At 34.8% G+C, this 22,769-nt stretch overlaps 2 protein-coding genes and 1 long non-coding RNA gene across 5 annotated transcripts in view; 1 reads left to right on the forward strand and 2 right to left on the reverse strand.

Moving 5' to 3' along the window:
• Positions 1 to 825: 825 nt before the first annotated feature.
• On the reverse strand, positions 826 to 3,125 carry LOC127986311 (GTPase IMAP family member 7). The gene is made up of 3 exons (XM_052588593.1): positions 2,979 to 3,125; positions 2,358 to 2,393; positions 826 to 2,230 (listed from the first exon to the last, which is right to left on the reverse strand). The coding sequence occupies exons 1-3, from the start codon at positions 3,010 to 3,012 to the stop codon at positions 1,305 to 1,307; spliced, it is 996 nt and encodes a 331-aa protein (XP_052444553.1). The 5' UTR covers positions 3,013 to 3,125; the 3' UTR covers positions 826 to 1,304.
• LOC127986367 (uncharacterized) lies at positions 3,120 to 8,300 on the forward strand. Its single transcript, XR_008160835.1, has 5 exons — positions 3,120 to 3,247; positions 4,348 to 4,688; positions 5,598 to 5,708; positions 5,940 to 6,001; positions 6,090 to 8,300. It is a non-coding gene; the product is annotated as an uncharacterized LOC127986367 (long non-coding RNA).
• A 705-nt stretch (positions 8,301 to 9,005) lies between these two features.
• The window catches only part of LOC127986304 (apolipoprotein L3-like), a 540,496-nt gene continuing 526,732 nt past the window's right edge, over positions 9,006 to 22,769 (reverse strand). Inside the window, exons 1-4 of one of the 3 annotated variants that reach the window (XM_052588585.1) lie at positions 16,696 to 16,783; positions 11,111 to 11,228; positions 10,864 to 10,897; positions 9,006 to 10,606 (exon numbers count right to left, since the gene is read on the reverse strand). In XM_052588585.1, the coding sequence (XP_052444545.1) occupies positions 9,676 to 10,606; positions 10,864 to 10,897; positions 11,111 to 11,195 (1,050 nt within the window). In that variant the 5' untranslated portion in view covers positions 11,196 to 11,228; positions 16,696 to 16,783 and the 3' untranslated portion in view covers positions 9,006 to 9,675. Of the gene's footprint in view, positions 10,607 to 10,863; positions 10,898 to 11,110; positions 11,737 to 16,695; positions 16,784 to 22,769 lie in introns of those variants that run through there. The other 2 variants (XM_052588584.1, XM_052588586.1) reach the window with 2 other exon arrangements.

The following is a 22,769-nucleotide window of genomic DNA, read 5'->3' on the forward strand; positions in this document are numbered from 1 at the left end:
TTTGTTTTAAGGCAGTGGGTTTTTTATATAGGTACACCGACGTTAGTGACACTACTGTCTCTCATAGCTGGTTTACAGCAGAATCTGAACCGTCTCCATAGTTGAGTTTTTAATAAATTGATTCTGTTATTTGCCATTTTATAACTGAAGCAGAAGTTTTGACAAATGACGGCTACTGCCATATACAAATAAAGATGTATATATTCATATTTATAAATGTGCATTATCCTAAACCTAAAGATCAAAATCCATTAAATACACCAAAACAGTGGAGTATTTACTACATGTAGCCTATATATTAATATTTCTGTACCTGAATATTAATTTATGACCCACCTGCAAACTTAAAGCACCTTTCATTTTATTTGTTACTTTATTCTATTGTATTTATTTGTGCTATTGCTTATTTGTTTTGAACCAGGAATGAACCAGTAGAATACATTCCTTATAGCAGAGCCTTCTCTATCACATAATGATAGCTAATATTCACATGCATGTGATGTGGAAAATGTAAATGGTTCGGTTGGTTTTTCACTTCGAGGATGTAAATGAAATGTTATGTCTAAGGTAAATGTTACTTGTAGAATAATACAATCTTAAAAGTTAGTAATTCTCTTGGTTATTGTTGGATAAAATATGAATAAGTGAACATCATCAGGCAAATAATACCTAGGCCTATTTGAAGCCAAAATACAAAATCTTGCAACTTGCAGAAAAAAAAAAAAACATCAACCCACAGTTTGAACAATCTTTAGGCTATATTCAACCTCGCGTCTGAATTCATGAACGTGCAGTGAATTGATTAAAATAAAAATGCCAAGACCATTTTGCCAAATCTTTTCTATTTTATTAAACAACAAATACAATCATTAGCCTGCAAAAGCCTTAGTAAACTACCTTAATAGAACAACCTACAGAGGTTAAATCATTATATCTCCTTGCATCAACATTTATAACTCCATCTGCAAAAACAGCATTATAATATTGCATAACAACACTGACTTAAGTACTGTCCCACATCAGGCTAATTATACTGTCCCACTTTCCAAAACCACATTTCCTAAAGTGGGACATGAAACATGATATTATTATGCTCAGTGATACACAGATGCAATGGGTTTAGTGGTCATAGCCGTGCTTTATCACGAATAAAACACAGCAGCTGCTGACCAATCAGAATCCAGTAAGAAAACTTACCATATTATAATGAGATTTACAGTAAAAAAGTTTGTATATACAAGCAACGATACAGTATTTGCTGTAATAATATTGCATCATTCTATGTAATGCATTTCAATCTATGATTACATCTGGAGGTTTTGTAGCTTGGTTAAGATCTCCATCATTTTTCTCTCATTTATATGAGTCAGTTCTGCCTCCAGTCTGACCTCTCTGAGTTTGGTTTCATAATATCGTTTGTACTCCATCATTTTACACATGTTCCTCCAATTTATTCTTTTTAGCTCTTGTATCTTTTCTTCTTTCTCCTGCTCTGATGCTGTTAGTGTTTCTATTATCTGCTGTAATTCCCTCTTTTCTTCATTAAATCTGGACTCTAGTTCTCTCTCTTTTTCTTGTAGTTTCTTCTCATAGAGTTGCTTCAGCTCTTCTTCTTTAGTTTTCAGCAGGAGCTGCACACCAAGGTAAGACTCACTAGTGTAAAATCCACCTCCAGTAGCAGCGATCATGTCATCTACTTTCTCCAGGAGCTCCAGAACTTGAATACGGTCCTCCATGTCTTTATTATTGAACACATGATATCTTCCTCCACAGCGCCTCAGGATTTCTTTCAGGTTCTCATCAGCTTTACTCATGTATTCTTCAATAGAGCTGCTCAGTTCATCACCATGGGTGAAGAGGATGATTGTGTGTTTGTCTGCTGTTTCTCCGAATATGGCTCTCAATTTTTCCACAGACATCATCTCCTCGTTTGTGAATGGACCAAGCTGAATGACCAGGATGATGGCATGAGGTCCAGGCGTTGTCATATTCACACATTTACTGATCTCCTGTTTCAGATACTCCTCTGAGACATCTGTGTCGAACAGACCGGGAGTATCTACCAGCATAATTTCTCTTCTGGCCACCTCTGCGGTCTCTTTCCAGCATTCTTTGGTCACAGATGAACCACTACTAGCGGCTCTGAAGACTCTCCTGCCCAAGATTGTGTTTGCAGAAGAGCTTTTACCTGCTCCAGTCTTTCCTACCAGCACCATCCTTCTTATGGACACTGGAAAGTGTGAGAGAATTAAAACTAATTTTCAAAATAAAATGGAATGACAGATTTCTCAGTAAATTAAGCAAAAAACCAAGCAAACTGCATTTATTGTGACCATATGTATACTGTATATACTCACTATCTGGAGGATCTAAATCAAAGCTTCCCCTTCTACCTAAAAGAGAGAAAGAGAGAGAGATTACATTAATTTAATTATTATTATTATTATTATTTTTAGCAAATTAAAATATTCAAAATATTTGATTTAAAAAAGTTATTTGGGAAATATTATCATATATGACAATATATGGTTACAATAGTCTGGTCATAATAGTGTTATTTTTTTCTTATTTTAACTACTTATGATTGGACTTCTATAAAATATAACTTAACATTTTTTCAAGAATGAAAACCCTAGATTTAAGGTTTATTTCAAAGGAATTCACAGCATGTATATTGTTGCAATTTCAAGCATACTTAATAGCCTACATAATATTTGTAATTGCATTGCAGCGTTCCTCTAAAAAAATGTTTGTTTTTTTTTGTTTTGTTTTTTATGAAATGACAATACGACATGGAATCAACAACGAATAAAGCTTAATAAAGTTATTTTCACATATGTACGTAAACAGTAGGCCTACTTCACATAACGCGTGCAAAACGAAAGTAAAACGTAAGTACTAAAACGTGTATCTACTTAAGATAAACAATTAATTTATTGAAATGTAATCTCGAATCATTCATAATGGCAGAAAGTTACCTTTTGTCACTACTTCGGTGCTTGAGGAGGCCATGATTGAGATTTAGAGTAGATCACAGCTCCGCTCGCGCAGGTTTAGGTTATTGCTGATCTCTCCACTGCGAACACGGAACTTCCGGAAACAGGAAACGGCCAGAAATCCAGAAATTAAAGTACGTCATGATAATCATTTCTGCCGTGTATCGTAAAATCTGCCTGAGGCTCAAAATAGGATATAAAGGATAGAAATGTAAAATATTCTGGATTCTGCTAACGTACAGTCTATACAAGTATGTATTTGTTTATGTATTCTGTTTTGGAGCTGATGTTTGTCCGTCATCAGCTGAACATGAACTCTCTCAAAATAGCGCACATGTAGGAACTATTGTGCACTGAAGAAATGCTCAAAGCATGAAAACAAAGAAAGGAAGTCACTATTCTCTGTCAAGTGTCAAAATGCCAAGGGGCTCTTCATTAGGGCAGATATATTACATTGATATTTTAAATATGATATCTTGAAGTGGATTATATACCATACACCTAAATGTAATATATGATATAAATAGGCATCTGGAAATTTTATGCTTACCATGTATCTGTCCTTTTATGTAATGTAATGGAATCAAAGATTGTTTCTAAAAATTCTGACATTTAAAATACACACACAATGCAAAATCACAATTATTATTATTTGTGAGTTCATAACTGAATTACATTCACCAAATTAACCTAAAAGAACGTCACTCATATTAACTAGAATTTAATGCATTATAAGAGAAAAAGGCAACAATATCTAAGTTTTATATTTATCATAATTCATAGAATATTAAGAGTGGTTGTCTTGTTTGTCCACTAGATGGCAGAACTGTATTTTCAGTCTCAAAGGTGTTTAGTTTGAAGTCAGTGAAGAGAATCAGAGATCTGCAGCTGGATGAGGATCATAATAATATCACACACGGAGTATAAAGAGACTCATCACATGTCATGGGGATAAAATACATCTAGATCACGGATCATGTTCACAGAAACATGATGTCATGGTTTACAGTCATGTGAAAAACCTTATTGGTTCCATGGTTTTCTGTATCAGGACATAAGAAAAAAGTAAAAATTTAAAATTTGGAAAATAACACCTCAGATGAACAACAACACATGAAATATTGCACCATCATTATTGATCACTGTCCTGCTGCATCACTCAGTAATTACTCAGCTCTAGCTGTCAGACAGATGTCCTCAGGTTTTAATACTTTGGGACACAGTACAACATCTCCACTTTATTCTCGTCTTTTCAAAGAACATTGTTCCAGAAGTTTTATAGTTTGTTCAGATGCAAGTTTGCAAACTTGAACTGTGCTGTTTTTTTTGTGTGTGTGTGGTTTTTTTTTAGATAGGAGAGGCTTTCAACTGGCAAGCCATCCAAACATGTCATACTGGTCCCAAATATGTCTAAGTATACTATCATGAACTTAACCTTTTAACAATTTCCATTTCTCTGAGCGAAACATAGTCTGATCTTGGGGTGAATGTGACGGGATGTTCACTTTTTGAATGTTTTCCACTCATAATCTTCCTCACTGTAGAATAATGGACTTCATATTGTTGTAAATGGCTGTTTTACTCTTCACAGATTGATAGCAGCAACAATTGCTTCTCTAAGATCATTGCTGATGTCTTTCTCTTTGGCATTGTGTTAACACACACCTGAAGACTCAAGACCACGAGGACCAGGTGAACTCTGACTCTTAAGAAGAAATCCCGTTAAACTAAACACAAAGAGTGACAGATTAAATCAGATTATATCAGCAGCTGATATATTTCACAAATAAGCACATTAAGTAATGAATAAAAAAAAACATATATCACAAAAACATGAATGTGAATAAAGAAAATATTATTCTTAAGCATCAGAGATACTGTCAATCAACTTGATTTTTTGGGTGGGTTACACAAAGATACATCCCCAGGACTTCTCCTAACATCCATCTAATTTAAGCAATACAAATTTAATAAAAAAAAAAAAGAAAAACGATCAATGAATGTGTTAATAACAGAGATTTTGGTTTAGAGAGCAGCGCTGTGCTGATTGTGATCTTTCAGTAAGTAATTGTGATAAGCATGTTTATATGTTTATCAAACAGCAGTTAAATATAATTAATATCTTAATTTAATACAATATATCCTGGTGGGTTTAATTGAGTTAAAAAAAAGCTTCTGAGTAATTATATTTAGTCTTGAATACTTAACGGTAATAATATTAAAGAACAGGTTGGTCAACCGATGTAGTGTAATATAGAAGTGTAACTAAAATAAATAACTAAAAATAAATGGGTGAGTCTTCTGCCTAGTTTTAACCTGTCTTCAAATAGAATAAATGCAATAAACCCCTCAGACACATTAAGATGATTGTCTTTTCTGAACATACAAACATGCTTGTTGTGTTACAGTTACATATGAATGCAGTAGTGAATAATAATGTTGGATAACTTTATAAAAGGTCACATTCAACAGAGCACTGCTCTCTAAACCAACTCTCTGTTATTAACTCATTCAGATATATGTTTAGTTATAACTGCTGTTATGTTATTCTGGGGAGAAGATTCATATTGATTGGTTTTTCATTTCATTTTTGTTGATTAGATGGAAATAAGGAGTAAAAATGAACAAAATAGATGAAGACTCAAAGCAGTGGAAACATGGAGTTTGTGAAGATCGTCAGATGGAGAAGCTGCAGTGATATAAGACCACTGTGTAAGCAGAACATTATTACATTTAACTGAACATTATTATATGAATTTCTAGGTCTGTGTGAGCTCCTGATGTTCTGCATCAGTGCATGTATCTAAATGATGAAGATAACAGATGTGTGTTTTATTCTCTCTTAAGATTTCTATATTTTTTACAATGAATTAAAATGGTGTTTTGTAGCTGCTGTAACCCAACCCAGACTGTTAATATTTCATAACTTACTTCTATTCCCAGTCTCTGATCCACACACAGCTGTGAAGAACTGCTCTCATCAATTACAGAAGATCAGACATGATGTAAGATATAAATAAAGTCCATCAGTTTCAGTAATACTGAAGAGCATGTGTGACTTTATTAACTGATCTTGTTTCTCTTTTATAAAAGCACAGAACATTAAAGTCTCCTCTGGACTCTGTAGCTCCTGACAGCATCTACTCATTTACATTTCATTCATTTAGCAGACGCTTCTGTTCGAGCAACTTTTTTTTTTTTTTTTGTGAAACAAATGAGAAACATCAGAATCTACACCATGAGATAAGTGTCTCAAGTTTAGGAAGAGGAATGTTGTCCCATTCTTGTCTAATACAGGCTTCTAGTTGCTCAACTGTCTTAGATCTTCTTTGTCACATCTTCCTCTTTATGATGCACCACATGTTTTCTATGGGTGAAAGATCTGGACTGCAGGCTGGTCATTTCAGACCCGGATCCTTCTTCTACACAGGCATGATGTTGTAATTAATGCAGTATGTGGTCTGGCATTGTCATGATGGAAAATGCAAGGTCTTCCCTGAAAGAGACGATGTCTGGATGGGAGCATATGTTGTTCTAGAACTTGGATATATCTTTCAGCATTGATGGTGCTCACCTTTCCAGATGTGTAAGCTGCCCATGCCACACGCACTCATGCAAACCCATACCATCAGAGATGCAGCTTCTGAACTGAGCGCTCATAACAACTTGGGTTGTCCTTGTCCTCTTTAGTCCGGATGACATGGCGTCCCAGTTTTCCAAAAAGAACTTCAAATTTTGATTCGTCTGACCACAGAACAGTTTTCCACTTTGCCACAGTCCATTTGAAATGATCCTTGTCCCAGAGAAAACACCTGCGCTTCTGGATCATGTTTAGATATGGCTTCTTTTTTAACCTATAGAGTTTTAGCTGATAACAGCGAATGGTACGGTGGATTGTGTTCACCGACAGGGCCATAGCTGGAGTTTGCAGGGCCCCGGTGCTGGTTTGTACCAGTGGGCCCTGTTTGAAATGGTTTAATGAGTCTTCACTGTGAAAATTAAGTATACAGTCAAACCAAAACGTATTCAGACACCTTCAACATTTCTCACATTATCACAGTTTATTTGCTATAGTTTAGAAAATGGTAATAAAATATGACAAGAACTCAGAGTTAAACTGTATCCGAACAAATTCATCTTGATAAAGTCAGGTAACTTTGATAGAAATGTATGTAATGGATAACAATCAACCAAAACTTCAGACAACTATAGTCCACTGTATGAAGAATATTTGGGTATAATATGTCACAGATCGCTTTATTTTGTATTACTCACTTTCATAAATTATAGGCTGGTGTCCTGCAACTACTACTATAGTACTAGTATATCTGGTGTCTGAATAATTGTTGGTTTGACTGTGCATTAATTATTTTTAAAACTACAAAGTCAGTCAAGGGCAGTGTTTGATTTTCTTTCTTTCATTTTCTTGGATTAACATTACAGCAGCTAGTAGCTAAATTGGCCGCGGTCACTTTAAGAGACAATGAATGCATCCAATATTATACACAACCGATTTTTTTCTAAACTGTTTACTTTCACTTAAGACATAACCGACAGTTTTTTCAAACATACTTTCCAATACGGATATTTTGACACGTTGTATATATATGGTACAAGAGCATAAAAAGGCAAATTCAGTGTTCAACAGTTTTTAAATGCCTCTCTCTGCGTGAGCCTGAACACCAGAACACCACGGTGCTGAATTGGGCTCTTTCACATCTTTTTCTGTTTGTTCAAACTGTGATTTGTTCAGGTGCAGGAGGAAGTTCGAGGAGAACTTCCTGAAGGAGAGCTCGGTTCAGGGTCGCTGTCTGATTTTCGGCTCTCTCTCTGCGTGTGTACCGAACACAGTGCGCGAGTAACCAGCCACTCAGTTGAGCTTTTCCGCATCTAGTGTTTGGATGCTTTAAACTCTTTTGAATGTTTGAATTGGCAAGGTTTAAAAACACGTGAAAATGATAAGCTTTCGTGACGACGGGCAGAAGTGGCCTGTCAACTGTCCTGAGCATGTTTTTAGGCTGGCCTCAGTCAGACGGTTGAGACACTGACACTCTGAGAGGCTCTTTTTATACCCAATCATGTTGCCAAGGGACCTAATAAGTGTCAAATTGGTTCTCCAGCTGTTCTTTATATGTACATTTAACTTTTCCGGCCTCTTATTGCTACCTGTCCCAACTTTTTTGGAATGTGTAGCTCTCATGAAATCCAAAATGAGCCAATATTTGTCATGACATTTCAGAATGTCTCACTTTCAACATTTGATTTACATGTATTGTATTGTGAATAAAATATAAGTTTATGAGATTTGTAAATTATTCCATTCCTTTGTTGCTCACAATTTGTACAGTCCCAACTTTTTTTGGAATCGGGTTTGTATAATAATTGCTGTTAATAGAGTTCATCGTCTGTTTGATTGCATCTTTAATTGATTTTTTTTTCCTGTATATTTCTGCCAGTCGTACATTAACTGACCTACTTTATACTGAAGAAGTGTTACAATGACTAGAGTTTGTGCAGGAATACCAGATGTAATTATTCTTGTTGATTAATTGTGTTTAATTTATAATGTGGCTTGTGTATTTTTATAGTTTCACTGGAAACAGTTCAAAAACAGGTTAATTTTCAATAACTAACATTAACAAAAATAATAAATACTGTTATAAATGTATTTTTATTGTCAGTTCAAGTTAATATTCACTAATGTCAATGTGAGGCAAGGGACAGGAGGTCAAATCTTTACATCATAGAGCTAATATACAATCAGGACATGCATTCAGTTTATTTTAGCCTATAATTAAATCTAGTAAAGACTGAAAACAGATGACAAGTCAAATTCTGAACTGATGGTGGAGCGACAGGTCTCGAGTCTGATCAGAAATAACCAGGTTCAGAGGTCAAGTGTCAGAGGTGATGAAACATCCTCAGAGGACTACTGCTATCAATAGTCTGGGAACTGATACTGTTAAAACTAAATGTTGTGTTCCATTTCACATATACTAAGAGATATGATCATTATTAACATTATTTTTAATAGAAAATAATGCAGCATCCATTATTAATGCGTTTAGTTTTCTCCCACTGATGTTTAGCTCACTGTACATTTATTTGGCACAAAAACAATCAGCATTTCTATTTTAACAGATAAATTGCTCTAAATAATACATCATAAAATAATTACAAACAATTAAATAGAAAATGGATACACCAATCAATTGGCAGCAAATAATACTTCAAAATAATACATTTAAGAATATGTCAAATGAAGAATCAATCAGTGATATCAGTCAGATAATGTGTTTCAGGAGTAAACGTATATCGAACAGAAACAGTTCATATTTCATTTTCATATTTACACTAGCAGTCAAAAAAAACAGTAATATTGTACTATTTAAAATATTTTTTTTCTGTTTGAATATATTTTAAAATGTCCCCAAATATCTGATAAACTATCGTATACTGCTTCATTTGTGACCGTATGTACAATATTTATATATCATATTTATTTACACATTTATAGTTTCTTGTCTTTTTTTTCATTTTGAATTTTATTTTGGTTAACATTTAGTTTTTCCGCTCAAAATTCCACATAACTTGGAAAACCAAATTAGAAACAAAAGAACAAGACTCCTGAAAAAAAAAAAAAAAATCATTTTTCCTTTCTTTTTTAATAACTGTGTGATCATTGATCTCTGGGTCTGGGTGGTGTGTTGTTTCGCAACATTTTGTTTGAAGTGTTTATGACATGTTTAATTTTATCTAGAGTCTCCTGAAATTGAGAAGCTGTTTGTCTCGTGTAATGAATAAACTTCAGAGTTTCTGATTTGATTTCTTCTGCTTTTCTCTCTTTTGCTGGTTGATTCATTTCAGCGATCTCTTTTGAATCTTGAACAATAGAAGCAACATCAAGAGCAAGAAACAGAACTGATAGTACACCAGTGGTTGCTGCTGCTATACGGATTTCTTTAGCAGCTTCGGCAGTAGCACGCATAGCTTTGGCAGCTCCTGCAGCTCCACGTGCAGCACTGACAGCCTTAACATACACACGGATGTCTTTGGCAGCCTCTGCACAATATTTTCCAACTAGAGCCACATCAGCTACTTTCACTATCTTTAATACATCATCAAAACCTCTTACTGGTGTCTGAAACTTCAGCTTATTCAATATCTCATTGTTCTGTTGAATATCTTCAGTGATGTAAGAAATTATACTCAGACGCTCAGTCATTGGTTTGATTGTCTCCAGGAAATCACAGATGATCTTCTCAACAGTCGGACGTAGGTTTCTTTGCTTGAGCATGTTAGTGAAGTTTGATGCTGCACTTGTTACTCCTCCAGTTACTCCAGCAACAGCTCCAACAACAGTGAGAGACAAAGAAGCTCCTAATGTGAATGGAGATAAAGCCAGACCCACTAGTGCTGTCATTCCTCCAAATGCTCCAACTGATGCTCCAACCAAACTGCCCACTGTAGTGCTCTTGTGCACAGATTCAATCTCATCAGTGAAGTCATTCAGCTTCTTTATTTGATCACTGAGTATGGGATGATTTTTATCATATTCTGACTTTAGTTCCTCAGAGGATCTTTTGAATGTATCAACAGTTTGAAGTTTCCTGAAATATTAAAACCTTTATCAGGATTAAAGGATATTTAAAATGTATTTTGTATGCTTTATGATTTTACAATCCTTGCCATTGAGAGCATATGTTCTGCATGTGTATATAGTACACTGTATGATTTACTACTATATAAGTACTCTTACAAGTATTTAGCAACTAAATATTTGCCATAATGTAGCTTTAAAATTACTGTACTTCTAATAACATCAATAAACAGATGAAGCCAAGACTTAGAGCAAGGAAACTCTTACCACTGTATTATCTCCTCTGGTTTACTCCCAGCACCTGCATTTGATATTAAACATTTCCAAAGATTATGATAAAGATTAAATATTTGCCAGTACAAATAACTTTATTTGATTTGTCTTTGTTTTTAATTCTAAATCATTTTCATCTCTATTTGACATGAGGATGTGATTTCTAAGGATCATTTGTTTATTTATTTTGAACACAAAATTAATGTGGATAAAAAATTCATCATGTAATTTATGGACTTACAGTTAAAGTAAGGAGGACGATCAATACTCTTATCTGAAGCATCGCTGTCATCACCGGATCCAGACAGATTGCGATGGCGATCCATTTCTTGGGATAAGTTTACTTCGAGCAGAAGGAGCTGGGAGAAATATTCAGAAAGAAATTCAGAAAGATCCACAGTTTGACTTGTGATTAAATCACACATGTTGATTCGTCTGGTCCCCGGCTGAATCTGGGTTCTCCCAAGGTTTTTATTATTTTTTATTTTTTCCTCCATTTCCTTGCCACTGTCACCTTTGGCTTGCTTACACTTCAACTTTCCTATTTAGCAGTATTGTTAAATTTAATAACATAAATTACATACATTACCAGTTGATATTCTCCATTTTGAGTAATTTATAAACCACACTATTTTCTGTATTATCTATTAATCTGCATCTCTCATGCAGCTTTCTCATAATTGTCTCTATCGCATATCAGACTCAATTAAGCAGAAATATCTCTTCCAAATCAAACTAAATATAAATTCCCTCATCCATGATGAAGCAGTATTACTTACAAGTATCCCCATACAGGAAAAAAAAAACAAGATATAAAGAGATTTAATTAATGGTTATTTTAAAAAGGCAGAGAGATATTAATTAAGACGAACCATTCAGTTCACCACACACGGTTCTGCACGTGCTTAGACCGCGGTTCAACTTAAATCTGACAGAGCATCTGTAATATGGTTTGCTATAAATGACACGTAAAACAAGCAGTTTCAGTTAATAATTGTTTCTGTTGATGGATGAATATTCTGACTTCCCAGACATTACAACAACAGTGAGACTGAGAAGATTTGTGCATGCGATCTTTCAAAGTGCACAAACCCTTGCCTCAGATCGTGTGCAAATATAAGCTCTCTCTGAAGTATTGTTTAAATGGACAAATTCACACTAAAATGATGTTTTGGTAAGTATCCTACAGCAGACAGAGCCGGCTGAACATAGGTCTACTGGATCAGTGCATTCTCTTAAAGTGACAGTCTTTATATTAATCGAACAGCAACAACAAAGAAATCACTAACAGCTCTTGATTAAAAAGATTTTATAACTTTAATAAAGAATAATATTTAATGTATACATTTGATTACTTTATTACATTTCTGTAGCTAAAAACTAATGCTAGACCTGCCTAAATATAACCCTGAAAATCTGTTTATTTTATTTGTATCTTTACTCTTTTTTATTTATTTGTTCTGTTGCTTGTAGTTAGATAGAATATTCTTAATGATATGATAAAATAAACCGAACCATTAAAAAGTTGAAGCGTTCCACCCCTAATCTGCATCCAGGATAGATCATACAGAAGAACCAATGAGGGAACCATGGGGGACACCTTTAGGGACCTTCTGATTTCTGACTGTCACTGCCTTAACAAGTTTTCTTAACTAGAAAAGTACTCTTTTTATTATGTGCTAGCAGCATATTTAAAGGTATAACAATCCCCCTGTATCCTCTGAGTAAGAACAGAACTGTGAGTTTGTGCCGTGTGTTCACTGTTGGCCAGGCGAATTACTAATCAACACTGGGTCATTAATGAACAAATAATTGAAAGTATGGGATTTCCAGAATAATCAAATATCTAAATTAATACTTATTCAAAATTTGTGATCAGTTTATTTTTAGAAACATTGCCTAAATTTGATTATCACTTGTAGTCAGGTTGAACATGGAGCCAGACTAAAATGTAAACTAAATCCTGATAAATGTAGAAGCGCAGGTAAAAGACTGAATAGGCATCAAACCTTCAACCTCAACCAGGAGCTGGACTCTGTTTCTTGAGCCGGTGGGTGGATCCTTACAACTAGGGATGCACCGAATCCAGGATTCGGATTCGGATTTGGCCGAATACTGGGCTTTTTGACGGGGTTCGGTTTCGGCCGAACCTTAGATTTTTTTTTCCACCGAACCGAATCCTAAACTTGCGCTATGCTGGTCGACGTCACGCGGCTGTTGATTATGTGAAGGTGTTTACATGTGGACCGTTCGAATGGTTCACATGTCACGCCCAAAAACGTGTGGAAAACGCTAGGTGCGTCGCTTTCTCCTTTCCAAAGTGCTCGGGCAGTTGCGCTCCTGAGGCGTCTGTCGTTGCTAAGCAACCATCAGCTGTGATCTCCGTTACAACAAGGACATTTGAGCAATGGATTACCCCCACGAAAAACCCTTGCTGTAACTCTGCTAAAATAATTATTTACGAAGAAAAGTAAAACACGCTGAAGTGTTTGGGCATTCTTCCAAAACGCAAAAATCACAGGGAATTTCAGGAAGCTGATTGAGTTGGTTGTTGTCACATGACCTGCGGTGCGCTTTCGGCATTCTGAAAAGTTGGGAAGTTTTTAACTCCAAGAGGTGTGGACGCGCCTTGAAAAAACGAGCGTGTCGCTTCCATTTTGAGCGCGCATACCGCACGCCTACATTTGAAATAACGGACTTGAGCGCGTAAAAGACTTGATATGTAAACGGCCCATGTGAGAATCTGAAAATGGAACTCGTAAGCAAAAAAAAAAGTTTTGTTTGGCAGTACTTTCAACCAAAAGAAGGCGATTCAAGTCGAGCTACATGTTCAATTTTCTCTTCAGTGGTGGAAGACAAACCAGCAGCGATTTCCACTGCTGCCAAAAACTGCACAGTACTGCTGGGGACATTCGTTCCCACACTCGCAACCGGCTGTCACATGTTAAAGCGTCTTGTTTTTTTTTAAAGGAGGCTCTCATTTCATGTGAAAAGGTTAGAGGTTTTACGTTAATATAATTATGATGCAGGAGATGTGTGTGATCTTCCGTAATATTTTTCGTAATATTTGGCTACTGTTCTAATCGTAGCCTAGCCTACTGTTATAAACGAAACTAAACGGCCTACTATCCATGTTTATTGAGTAAATGTTCAATAACATTAATTTCAGTAGTCACCAAACATATTCCGATTTTAAAAAAGAAAAGAAAAACACTTTTCTTTGCATTGTTGCACTGGTTTGGTTTGTACTTGGGTAAGCATAGGCTTATGGTAATTGTCAAAATAGTTTTTCCCACTTGTCATCCTGGCGTAATAATTTATTTTTTCTTTTTTTTTACAGTTAAAATAAAATGAAATGAAAAATACACTGCTGTGGACGTTGTTTACTTCATTAATGTGTTTTACTGTGTTAATGGAATAAGGATGCGAGTAGGATTCGGTATTCGGTTTCGGATTGGGCCGAATCTTAAACAGTGGATTCGGTATTCGGCCGAACCCAAAAAATCTGGATTCAGTGCATCCCTACTTACAACATTATCTGCTTTGGCCTTAAAGGGGTTCTGTTAAATACAGCAGAAAGTGTAATGAGGCAGAATGTATAACCTCCTCGGTTTTTCATTGTGGTAAAGAATTTAATTTTAATTTACATTTGTCTACAAAACATATTTAAGATATCTATCTATCTATCTATCTATCTATATCTATATATGCAGGAATCTTTGTAGCCTATCAAAAGATCTTTAAAAAAAAATAATAATTCTGTCATTAATTACTCCCTCATGTCGTTTTAATCTGTAAGACCTTCGTTCATCATCGGAACACAAATCAAGATATTTTTGATGCACTCAAGGACACAAACACGATCAAGGCTCAGAAAAGTAGCAAAGACATTATTAAAATAGTCCATGTGACACCAGTGGTTCAACGGTAACGTTATGAGTCTATGAGAATACTTTTTGTGTGCAAATAAAACAATAATAATGACTTTATTCAACAATTAGTCTCCTGCACATCACCCTATTGTGCTATTTTGGAGAGTATCACATATATAAAGAACGAATGCTGTTCTGTGTCAGCATCACATACATGATACGGTGTTTACGTTATTCTTGCGTTACGCTTTGATCATAAACCTTTTTGAACATAAACAATATGTCCATGTACATACGTTGCATATGATGTTTACATGTGATATTCTCAAATGGAGTATAGCGTGATGCGGAGGAGACGAATTTTTGAATTAAGTCGTTATTATTGTTTTACACAAATTCTTGTAGATTCGTAAAATTACGTGGATCTGTGTCACATGGACTATTTTAATGATTTCCTACGTTCCTGTAACTTGATCTTTTTGAGAGTTTGGAACGACATGAGGGTGAGTAATTAATGACAACATTTTCATTTTGGGGTGAACTATCGCTTTAAGAATGTCGGCTTGTACTGTCTGATTACACGCAAAAACATGCTAGTGAAAAAAAAAAAAACCTACAGAGAGTAACTATAGATGGTAGTGCTTTTCAAACCGGTTTTAAAACAACTGGACTACAGAACTCATATAATGATGATGGTTATTGTCTGTTGTTGTCAAAAATGTGGCAGTAGCCTGAGAGGTTAAAGGCTGAAGCTAAATGTCTCATATTTTCAGTTTATTCTAAGACTTCCAAAGTTTGCTCTAAACAAAATTATAATAAAGATTTTCAACAACAGGGCAGCTGAGGAGACTTTATCTGTGTCTGGAAATACTTTGGATCTGGAAAAACTCAAATGAAACGTAAACCAGCACTTTGTTGGAATATGTAATTAAAATATTGAATTGTTTAAAACATTTATTTATTCATTTAATTTTATAAAACTTTTTTTAAAGAAAGAAAAATATGCAAATAAAAAATAATTATATAATATAATTCTCAACATGATTTAACAGTAGGCCTAATCATGTTTCCATCCAGTTGTTTTATGCATAAATGAAAAAACAAAAACAAAAACAAAAAAATGTAAAAAACAAGGCGAATCAGTAAGTGGAGAAGCTCAGCTATGGCTGAAAACTTAACAGAAGTAGCAGCTTCCCTGAGAGTGAAGTTAGATAGGCCTACAGTATGTCCAGAAACGGCCTCTTATAAATATCTGACTGAATCTGTCTGTGTTATGACCCTCACTCTCGACATACTCTTTTGGTATAATATGACATAAACATGTTTTAATAAATGATGCAAGACACAGAAAGTCACAGCATTAGCATACAGCAGGAGAACAGAAACACTGGTTGACCCCGCTCTCTCCAACATTAATTTACACGACATAAAATCATTAAATCAGATTTAGACTTTTTAAAACTTACCTCACAGAAAAAAATAACTTTGAATATACAATATTTTTTGGGGATTTGACCTCGAGCGTCGAAATGTTTGTCTGTCGTCCGTTTAAGCGAGAAAATACTTTCGTTTTCAAAAACAACGAGCAACAGGAATATTGCAAAATGGAGAGGCAAGAGAGAGTGACGTCAGCAGAGAAACACGTCGAGTTCAGCTCGCATCCGAATAGTTTAAAGTTTTACACAGAGACTGAACAGTGACAAACATACTTCATACATAAGATTTGCAATTGCATTACGACGTTCCTCTAAAATAATTTATATATATTTGTTTTTGTATTTTATGAAAAGATAATACGACATGGAATCAACAACGAAGAAAGCTTTCAAACCGAAAGTAAACCGAAAGTAGAACGTAAGTACAAAATAAGGAAATATTCACGTGTGTCAACTTAAGATACACAATTAATTCATTGAAAAGTAATCTCGAATCATTCCTAATGGCAGAAAGTTACCTTTTTGATCACGATTGAGATCTACAGCAGATCACAGCGACGCTCGCGCAGTTTATAACGGAACTCTCCACTGAGAACACGGAACTTCCGGAAGCAGAAAACAGGCCAGAACTTAAAGTACGTCATAAGAATAATTTCTGCCGTGTACCGTAAAATCTGCGTGAGGCTGAAATATGATATCAAGGATAGTAATGTAAAATATACTGGATTTCTGCTAACGCATGTACTTTACAAGTATGTACAGTATTTGTTATGTATTTTGGAGCTGATGTTTCATCAGCTGAACATGAACTCTCTCAAAATAGCGCACATGTAGGAACTATTGTGCACTTAATAAATGCTCAAAGCATGAAAACAAAGAAAGAAAGCTTGTTTTAAAGTCACTCAATTAAATACTTATTCTCTAAGTGTCAAAATGCCAAGGGGCTCCTCATTAGGGCAGATATATTACAATAATATTTTAATTATGATATCTTGAAGTGAATTAGCTACAACTAAATGTAATATAAGATATAAATAGGCATCTGGATATTTGATGTTTACCATGTTTCTGTCCTTTTATATAATGTGGGCTATAGAGTGAATATATAATAATTTAGCAGATGCTTTTATCGAAAGTGTCTTACAGATAATAAATCCCAAACCAGACGGTCATATAAACATAGATTACTGTGTTTAAACTGCCATATACTTATTTCACACAGAAACTATTATAATGAAGAGAAATAAACTGATTTGAAGGAAACATGCAGGCAAACAAACTTGTGTGTGGATGTAATTTTGATGATGCAGGGACAACAAGACTTTACCTTAAATAAGACTGAACAAGTACAAGATTAAACAATACACAGTAAAAACACATATGAACACACATAAGATAAAACAATACAGAGTAAAAACACATTATCTGCAAACCTAGAGATGACACTGTGTCTTATCAAATAAAGGAAAAGCCCACAAAATAATAATAAATGAAGATGTAATCTGGCTGTGATTAACAGTGGAGTGATGAGATCATCTGCTGGTGAACAAGTGAAAAGTGAATTAATAATTTAAATGAGAAATTACATTTTGCGTGACCAGCATTTCTCCTGATGTCTGTCCTGCAAACCTAGAAAACTTGCTGCTAGATTTTCTTTATGTTAACACAGTAAACTGTGCACATTTTTTAAGTTTATCATATTAACAAGACTGCTAAAACTAAAACTACTGTCGTTTGCAATGTGTAGTTTTAGTAGCTAATAAGAAAATTCACAAAATCACATACATTTTAAAAACAAATATAAATGAACATATTACAAATCTCATTTTCAATCTCATCTCACCATCTAACCAGCTTTTAATGATAAGAGACAGACACAAGAGCAAATGAGCAGAGGAGGACACTTACACTTACAGTAGCAGTGCTGATTAACCTAGAAAATCAAGAGATACAACAGCCATACACAAAGATATGTACAATAACATAACACACACACACAGTCACACACACAGAAGATTTGACTAAATACATACAAATTCAGGTCTATATTTATAAGCACAGAATTTCAATTGCATAAAAAAAGAATTAGGGCATTATAAATAAATACATTCAAGAATGTATTTTCTGCTGAAGACTCGCAGTAATTTCTATCTTTGTCCACCAGATGACAGAAGAAGATCCTCAAACTCAGAGCACTTTAGTTTCAGGTTGAAGACAGTGAAGGAGGATCGTGTTTCTCATCATAAATCATAAACTCACTGATCCTCAAACACACATCTGAATCTGGATCATATTCTGTTACAGAAACACTGTTATTATGACACAGACAGCTTCATGAAGAAACCGGTTTTAGAGAAGAAGAAAGAGCGATGCATGCCCTTACGAAAAAAATACGTTTATTCAAGTGTGCTATTAGTGTTAAATAAAGAATAGGAAAGTATGCTTTTAGTTTACTTTTTATGTACTCCTCAGAAATATACTTAAAATGATATTTAAGTATACTTGACTTATACTTACAAAAAGTCTAAATATATTTGAGCTATACTTGTGCTCCCAGAATGTGCTGCCTTCGATATCCCACAATCCTGTGCGTTCCATTCTGTGACAGTTAAGGTAAAAAATAAAGATGGCGTCTGAAAGTTGCAGTCGGTGGTCAGTTTGTGTGTAAATGTATGTTTTTGAGCAATTTTCTTCTTTTTATGTCATTTCTAGTGAGAAATGAATACCGCAGTAATAGCATCCACTTTTTCATCACCACAGCTCTCTCTATTTTGCTGTAGATTATTAAACCATTACTCTGCCTCAGAAGACTGTTCCCTAAATCAGTTTCATGAGATGCCTGCAAAGTCATTGCCTCATACAGCAGCGAGTTTTCAACAGATACTAACACACGTAATCTAACACGATCATCTGACATAAAACAGCATCAAAACTGTAAGGTTATAGATTAAAATGTTGACGGATGAAGAGGTAATAATTACAGTCAAGCTTTGGGATGTAGATCGACTCCATCTATGTTTTGTTATCATTCTCAATCCAATTCATAGTCCAATTCATTCAGCTCTTTGTTCAAGATGTTTTTTTATAAAACTTACCCACATTAAAGTGTTTTAGAAAAGAAAGAATGAAGCTAGAATAAAATGTTTTTGTTTACGAGCAGATACTCTGTTCTTTCTTTGGATGTTGTGTATGTTCAGATATCCATAGAACAAAATAAATACACATTAATACCTAAATAGGCACATATTAGTATATTTAAAGTATGATGTAAAGTTCACTTAAAGAAAACTTATGAGTATACTTGCAGTATAAAACTACTAAACTAATAGTTTACTGAGACTATACTCCAAAGTGATTAAAGTATTTAATTAGTAAACCATCAGTAAACCTATGAGTTCACTTTTAGTATAACTGCAGTACAAACTACAAACATAGAGGTGAACTAACTGTGTACTCAAAGTTTGCTACTGTTATACTTAAAGTACACTTAAAAGTACTTTTATATACTAGAAAGTATTGAAACAGTACACATACAAGTAAACTACTAGAACACTGATATTTTTATACTTGCTACATAAAGTATACTTAGAGATATACTTGAACGTTACTTAAGTATACTTAATAAAGTAAAGTTGAAGTATACTACTTTTTGGTAAGGGTGGGTTTGAGATGAGTTATATGATGTACAATGTTTATAATGACTGAAATGTTGACAGTTATGACAGTTTTTCCAAATAAATAATGTTCACAGCTAAACATGTTTTAGTAAGAGCGATCACTGCTGACGGGGATCTTTATAATGAGAGAGACCAGTTGTACTGTAACGAGACAGACTTTATCTAATATCTCATCTCTTAAGATCAGAGCTAGATTTGATAATGTGACTTTGTTTGATGGTGTAGAAAGTGGAGGCACAGGGTGGCTGATCGTCACAGCTGCTCCCCATCAGCCAGCACACTCAAAAGGAGCACATACTGCACTCAGAAGACGGTCTTGAACCGAATGCAACGCTGGTCTAATCCCGCTCTCCTTCCTTCACAGAAAGCAGCGAGTGACCGACAGCCCACACACTTTGGAGCAGGTCAGGACACCCACTTTCACGGGAAGCACCAACCAGCAGAAAGCGGATCAGGACACTTCACCAGGCACCCTTCACTTATCAATAAACCCACCCTCCGGGGCATTTAATTCACGCACCTCTTGTCGAGTGATTCTTCACCCCATGACAATACAAATAATATTATATTTATAATATAAACTTTTATAATGTGTTCATCAGGGGAAACTCCCTCATTCTGAAACTCAGATGATTCTCATCTTTTATAGCTTCAACAAAAGGTGATTAAAACACTCATCTTTCATTTTTTGTTAAGTGTCTATTCATTGATTACAGTCGCTGTTAAAGTAGTCAAACTGTGAAATAAAAAAAAAGTAAAAAAAAAAATTAATACACTGACATAGCAAAGATAGTAATCAGAATATATTGTATTATAGGCAAGGCAAGTTTATTTATATAGCACATTTCGTACACAATGGTAATTCAAAGTGCTTTACATAAAAGAACGTAAAACAATAATGAAGAAAAATAATAAGAATAAAACAATCATTTAAAATGAATTTAAAACAGTTAGAAAATGATTTTACATAAAAAAGATTAGTAATAAAATAAATAAAAAAACAGTGAAAATATAGTGCAATCAGTTCGGACATTGCACAGTGCTCATTCAACAAATGCACAGCTAAAAAGATGAGTTTTGAGTCTAGATTTAAATGTGACTAGTGTTTTAGCACATCTGATCTCTTCTGGAAGCTGATTCCAGCTGCAGGCAGCATAGTAACTAAAGGAGGACTCCCCTTGTTTTGTGTGAACCCTTGGTATTTCTAACTGACTCGATCCTAGTGATCTGAGTGCTCTGTTAGGTTTATATTCAGTGAGCATATCTGCAATATATTTCGGTCCTAGGTCATTTAGTGACTTATATACGAGTAAAAGTACTTTATAGTTTAATAACACCAACACAAGAACAACAGACTGGAGATTTCTAAACAAATGCTTTTATCTCTTTTACATCATTGATGTAGAAACATGTTTTTGTTGAACTGTGTTTTATTTCAGCAGGAATTTATAAAAAAAAATATTTCTGTTTTGCCACAAGAAGCAAAGTAAAGTCCATGTGTTGCATGCAAGAAAGAGCTCGATCTGTTGTTCTGATTACCAATGTTCAAAACATCTTCTTGTGTTCATGACAGACTGATGATTTTTGGGTGAACTGTCACTTTAAGAGCTCTATAGTGTAGATTGGGGAGAGGGTCCTGGAGGGCCACTATCCTGAAGAGTTTAGCTCAAGTCAAACTAGACGCATGTACTGTTACTTCTTCTACAGTCAGAAATCTGGGTGTTATATTAGACAGCAATTTGTCTTTGAAAATCATGTTTCCAATGTTACAAAAACTGCATTCTTCCATCTTAGAAACATTACCAAGCTACGAAACATGTTATCTGTTTCTGATGCAGAAAAGCTAGTTCATGCATTCATGACCTCTAGACTGGACTATTGTAATGCACTTCTAGGTGGTTGTCCTGCTTCGTCAATAAACAAGCTACAGGTAGTCCAAAATACAGCAGCTAGAGTCCTTACCAGGTCAAGAAAATATGATCATATTACCCCAATTTTACAGTCTCTGCACTGGCTACCTATTAAGTTCTGTATCAGTTACAAATTATCATTACTTACCTATAAGGCCCTAAATGGTTTAGCTCCTGCGAACCTAACTAGCCTTCTACCACGCTACAATCCATCACGCTCCCTAAGGTCACAAAACGCTGGACTTTTGGTAGTTCCTAGGATAGCAAAGTCCACTAAAGGAGGTAGAGCTTTCTCACATTTGGCTCCCAAACTCTGGAATAGCCGTCCTGATAATGTTCAGGTTCAGACACACTCTCTCTGTTTAAATCTAGATTAAAAACACATCTCTTTCACCAAGCATTCGAATAATGCATCTCTTAAATTGTGAGTGTAGTGTCATCTGATCAAATACGCATTCTTATTCTTTAGCTTGGGTTAAACTAATTAATTTTACTTTGTTGGATCAGCAGCTATGCTAATGATGTCTCTATTTGTTTCTCTGTTTTGGTAACTAGGATTTACACAAGCTCCAGTCTGGATCCAGAACATCTGAGAAGAGATGATGCTGACCCTCAGAGGACCCCAGATGATGCTGACCCTGAATCAACAACAGAACTATGCAATCACATTATAATTGCTATTAATAATGTTCATTGTCTGGTTGACTACGTCTTGTTTTAATTTTTCTGAAAATTCATGTCATATGCAAATTTAATAGAATCTATAGCCATTTGCACTATAGTGTAAGTAGCCACTGCGTTTCTTATTTTAATCTTTCCTCTGCCATGGTTCTTGTTTATCTATTTATTAACCATAATTTTGGACATAGTTTTTTTGCTTTGGCAATACTACATGTGAAATATTTAAGCCAATAGAGTAGTTTTAAGTTCAGCTGACATCATACAGTATATATTCAGTGTCTGCATCACATTTTATGCATGTTGCCTCCAAAAAAACAAATAGAT

The sequence above is a fragment of the Carassius gibelio genome, chromosome B21 (genome assembly GCF_023724105.1).
Source record: "Carassius gibelio isolate Cgi1373 ecotype wild population from Czech Republic chromosome B21, carGib1.2-hapl.c, whole genome shotgun sequence".
In the NCBI taxonomy this organism is placed as follows: Eukaryota; Metazoa; Chordata; class Actinopteri; order Cypriniformes; family Cyprinidae; genus Carassius; species Carassius gibelio.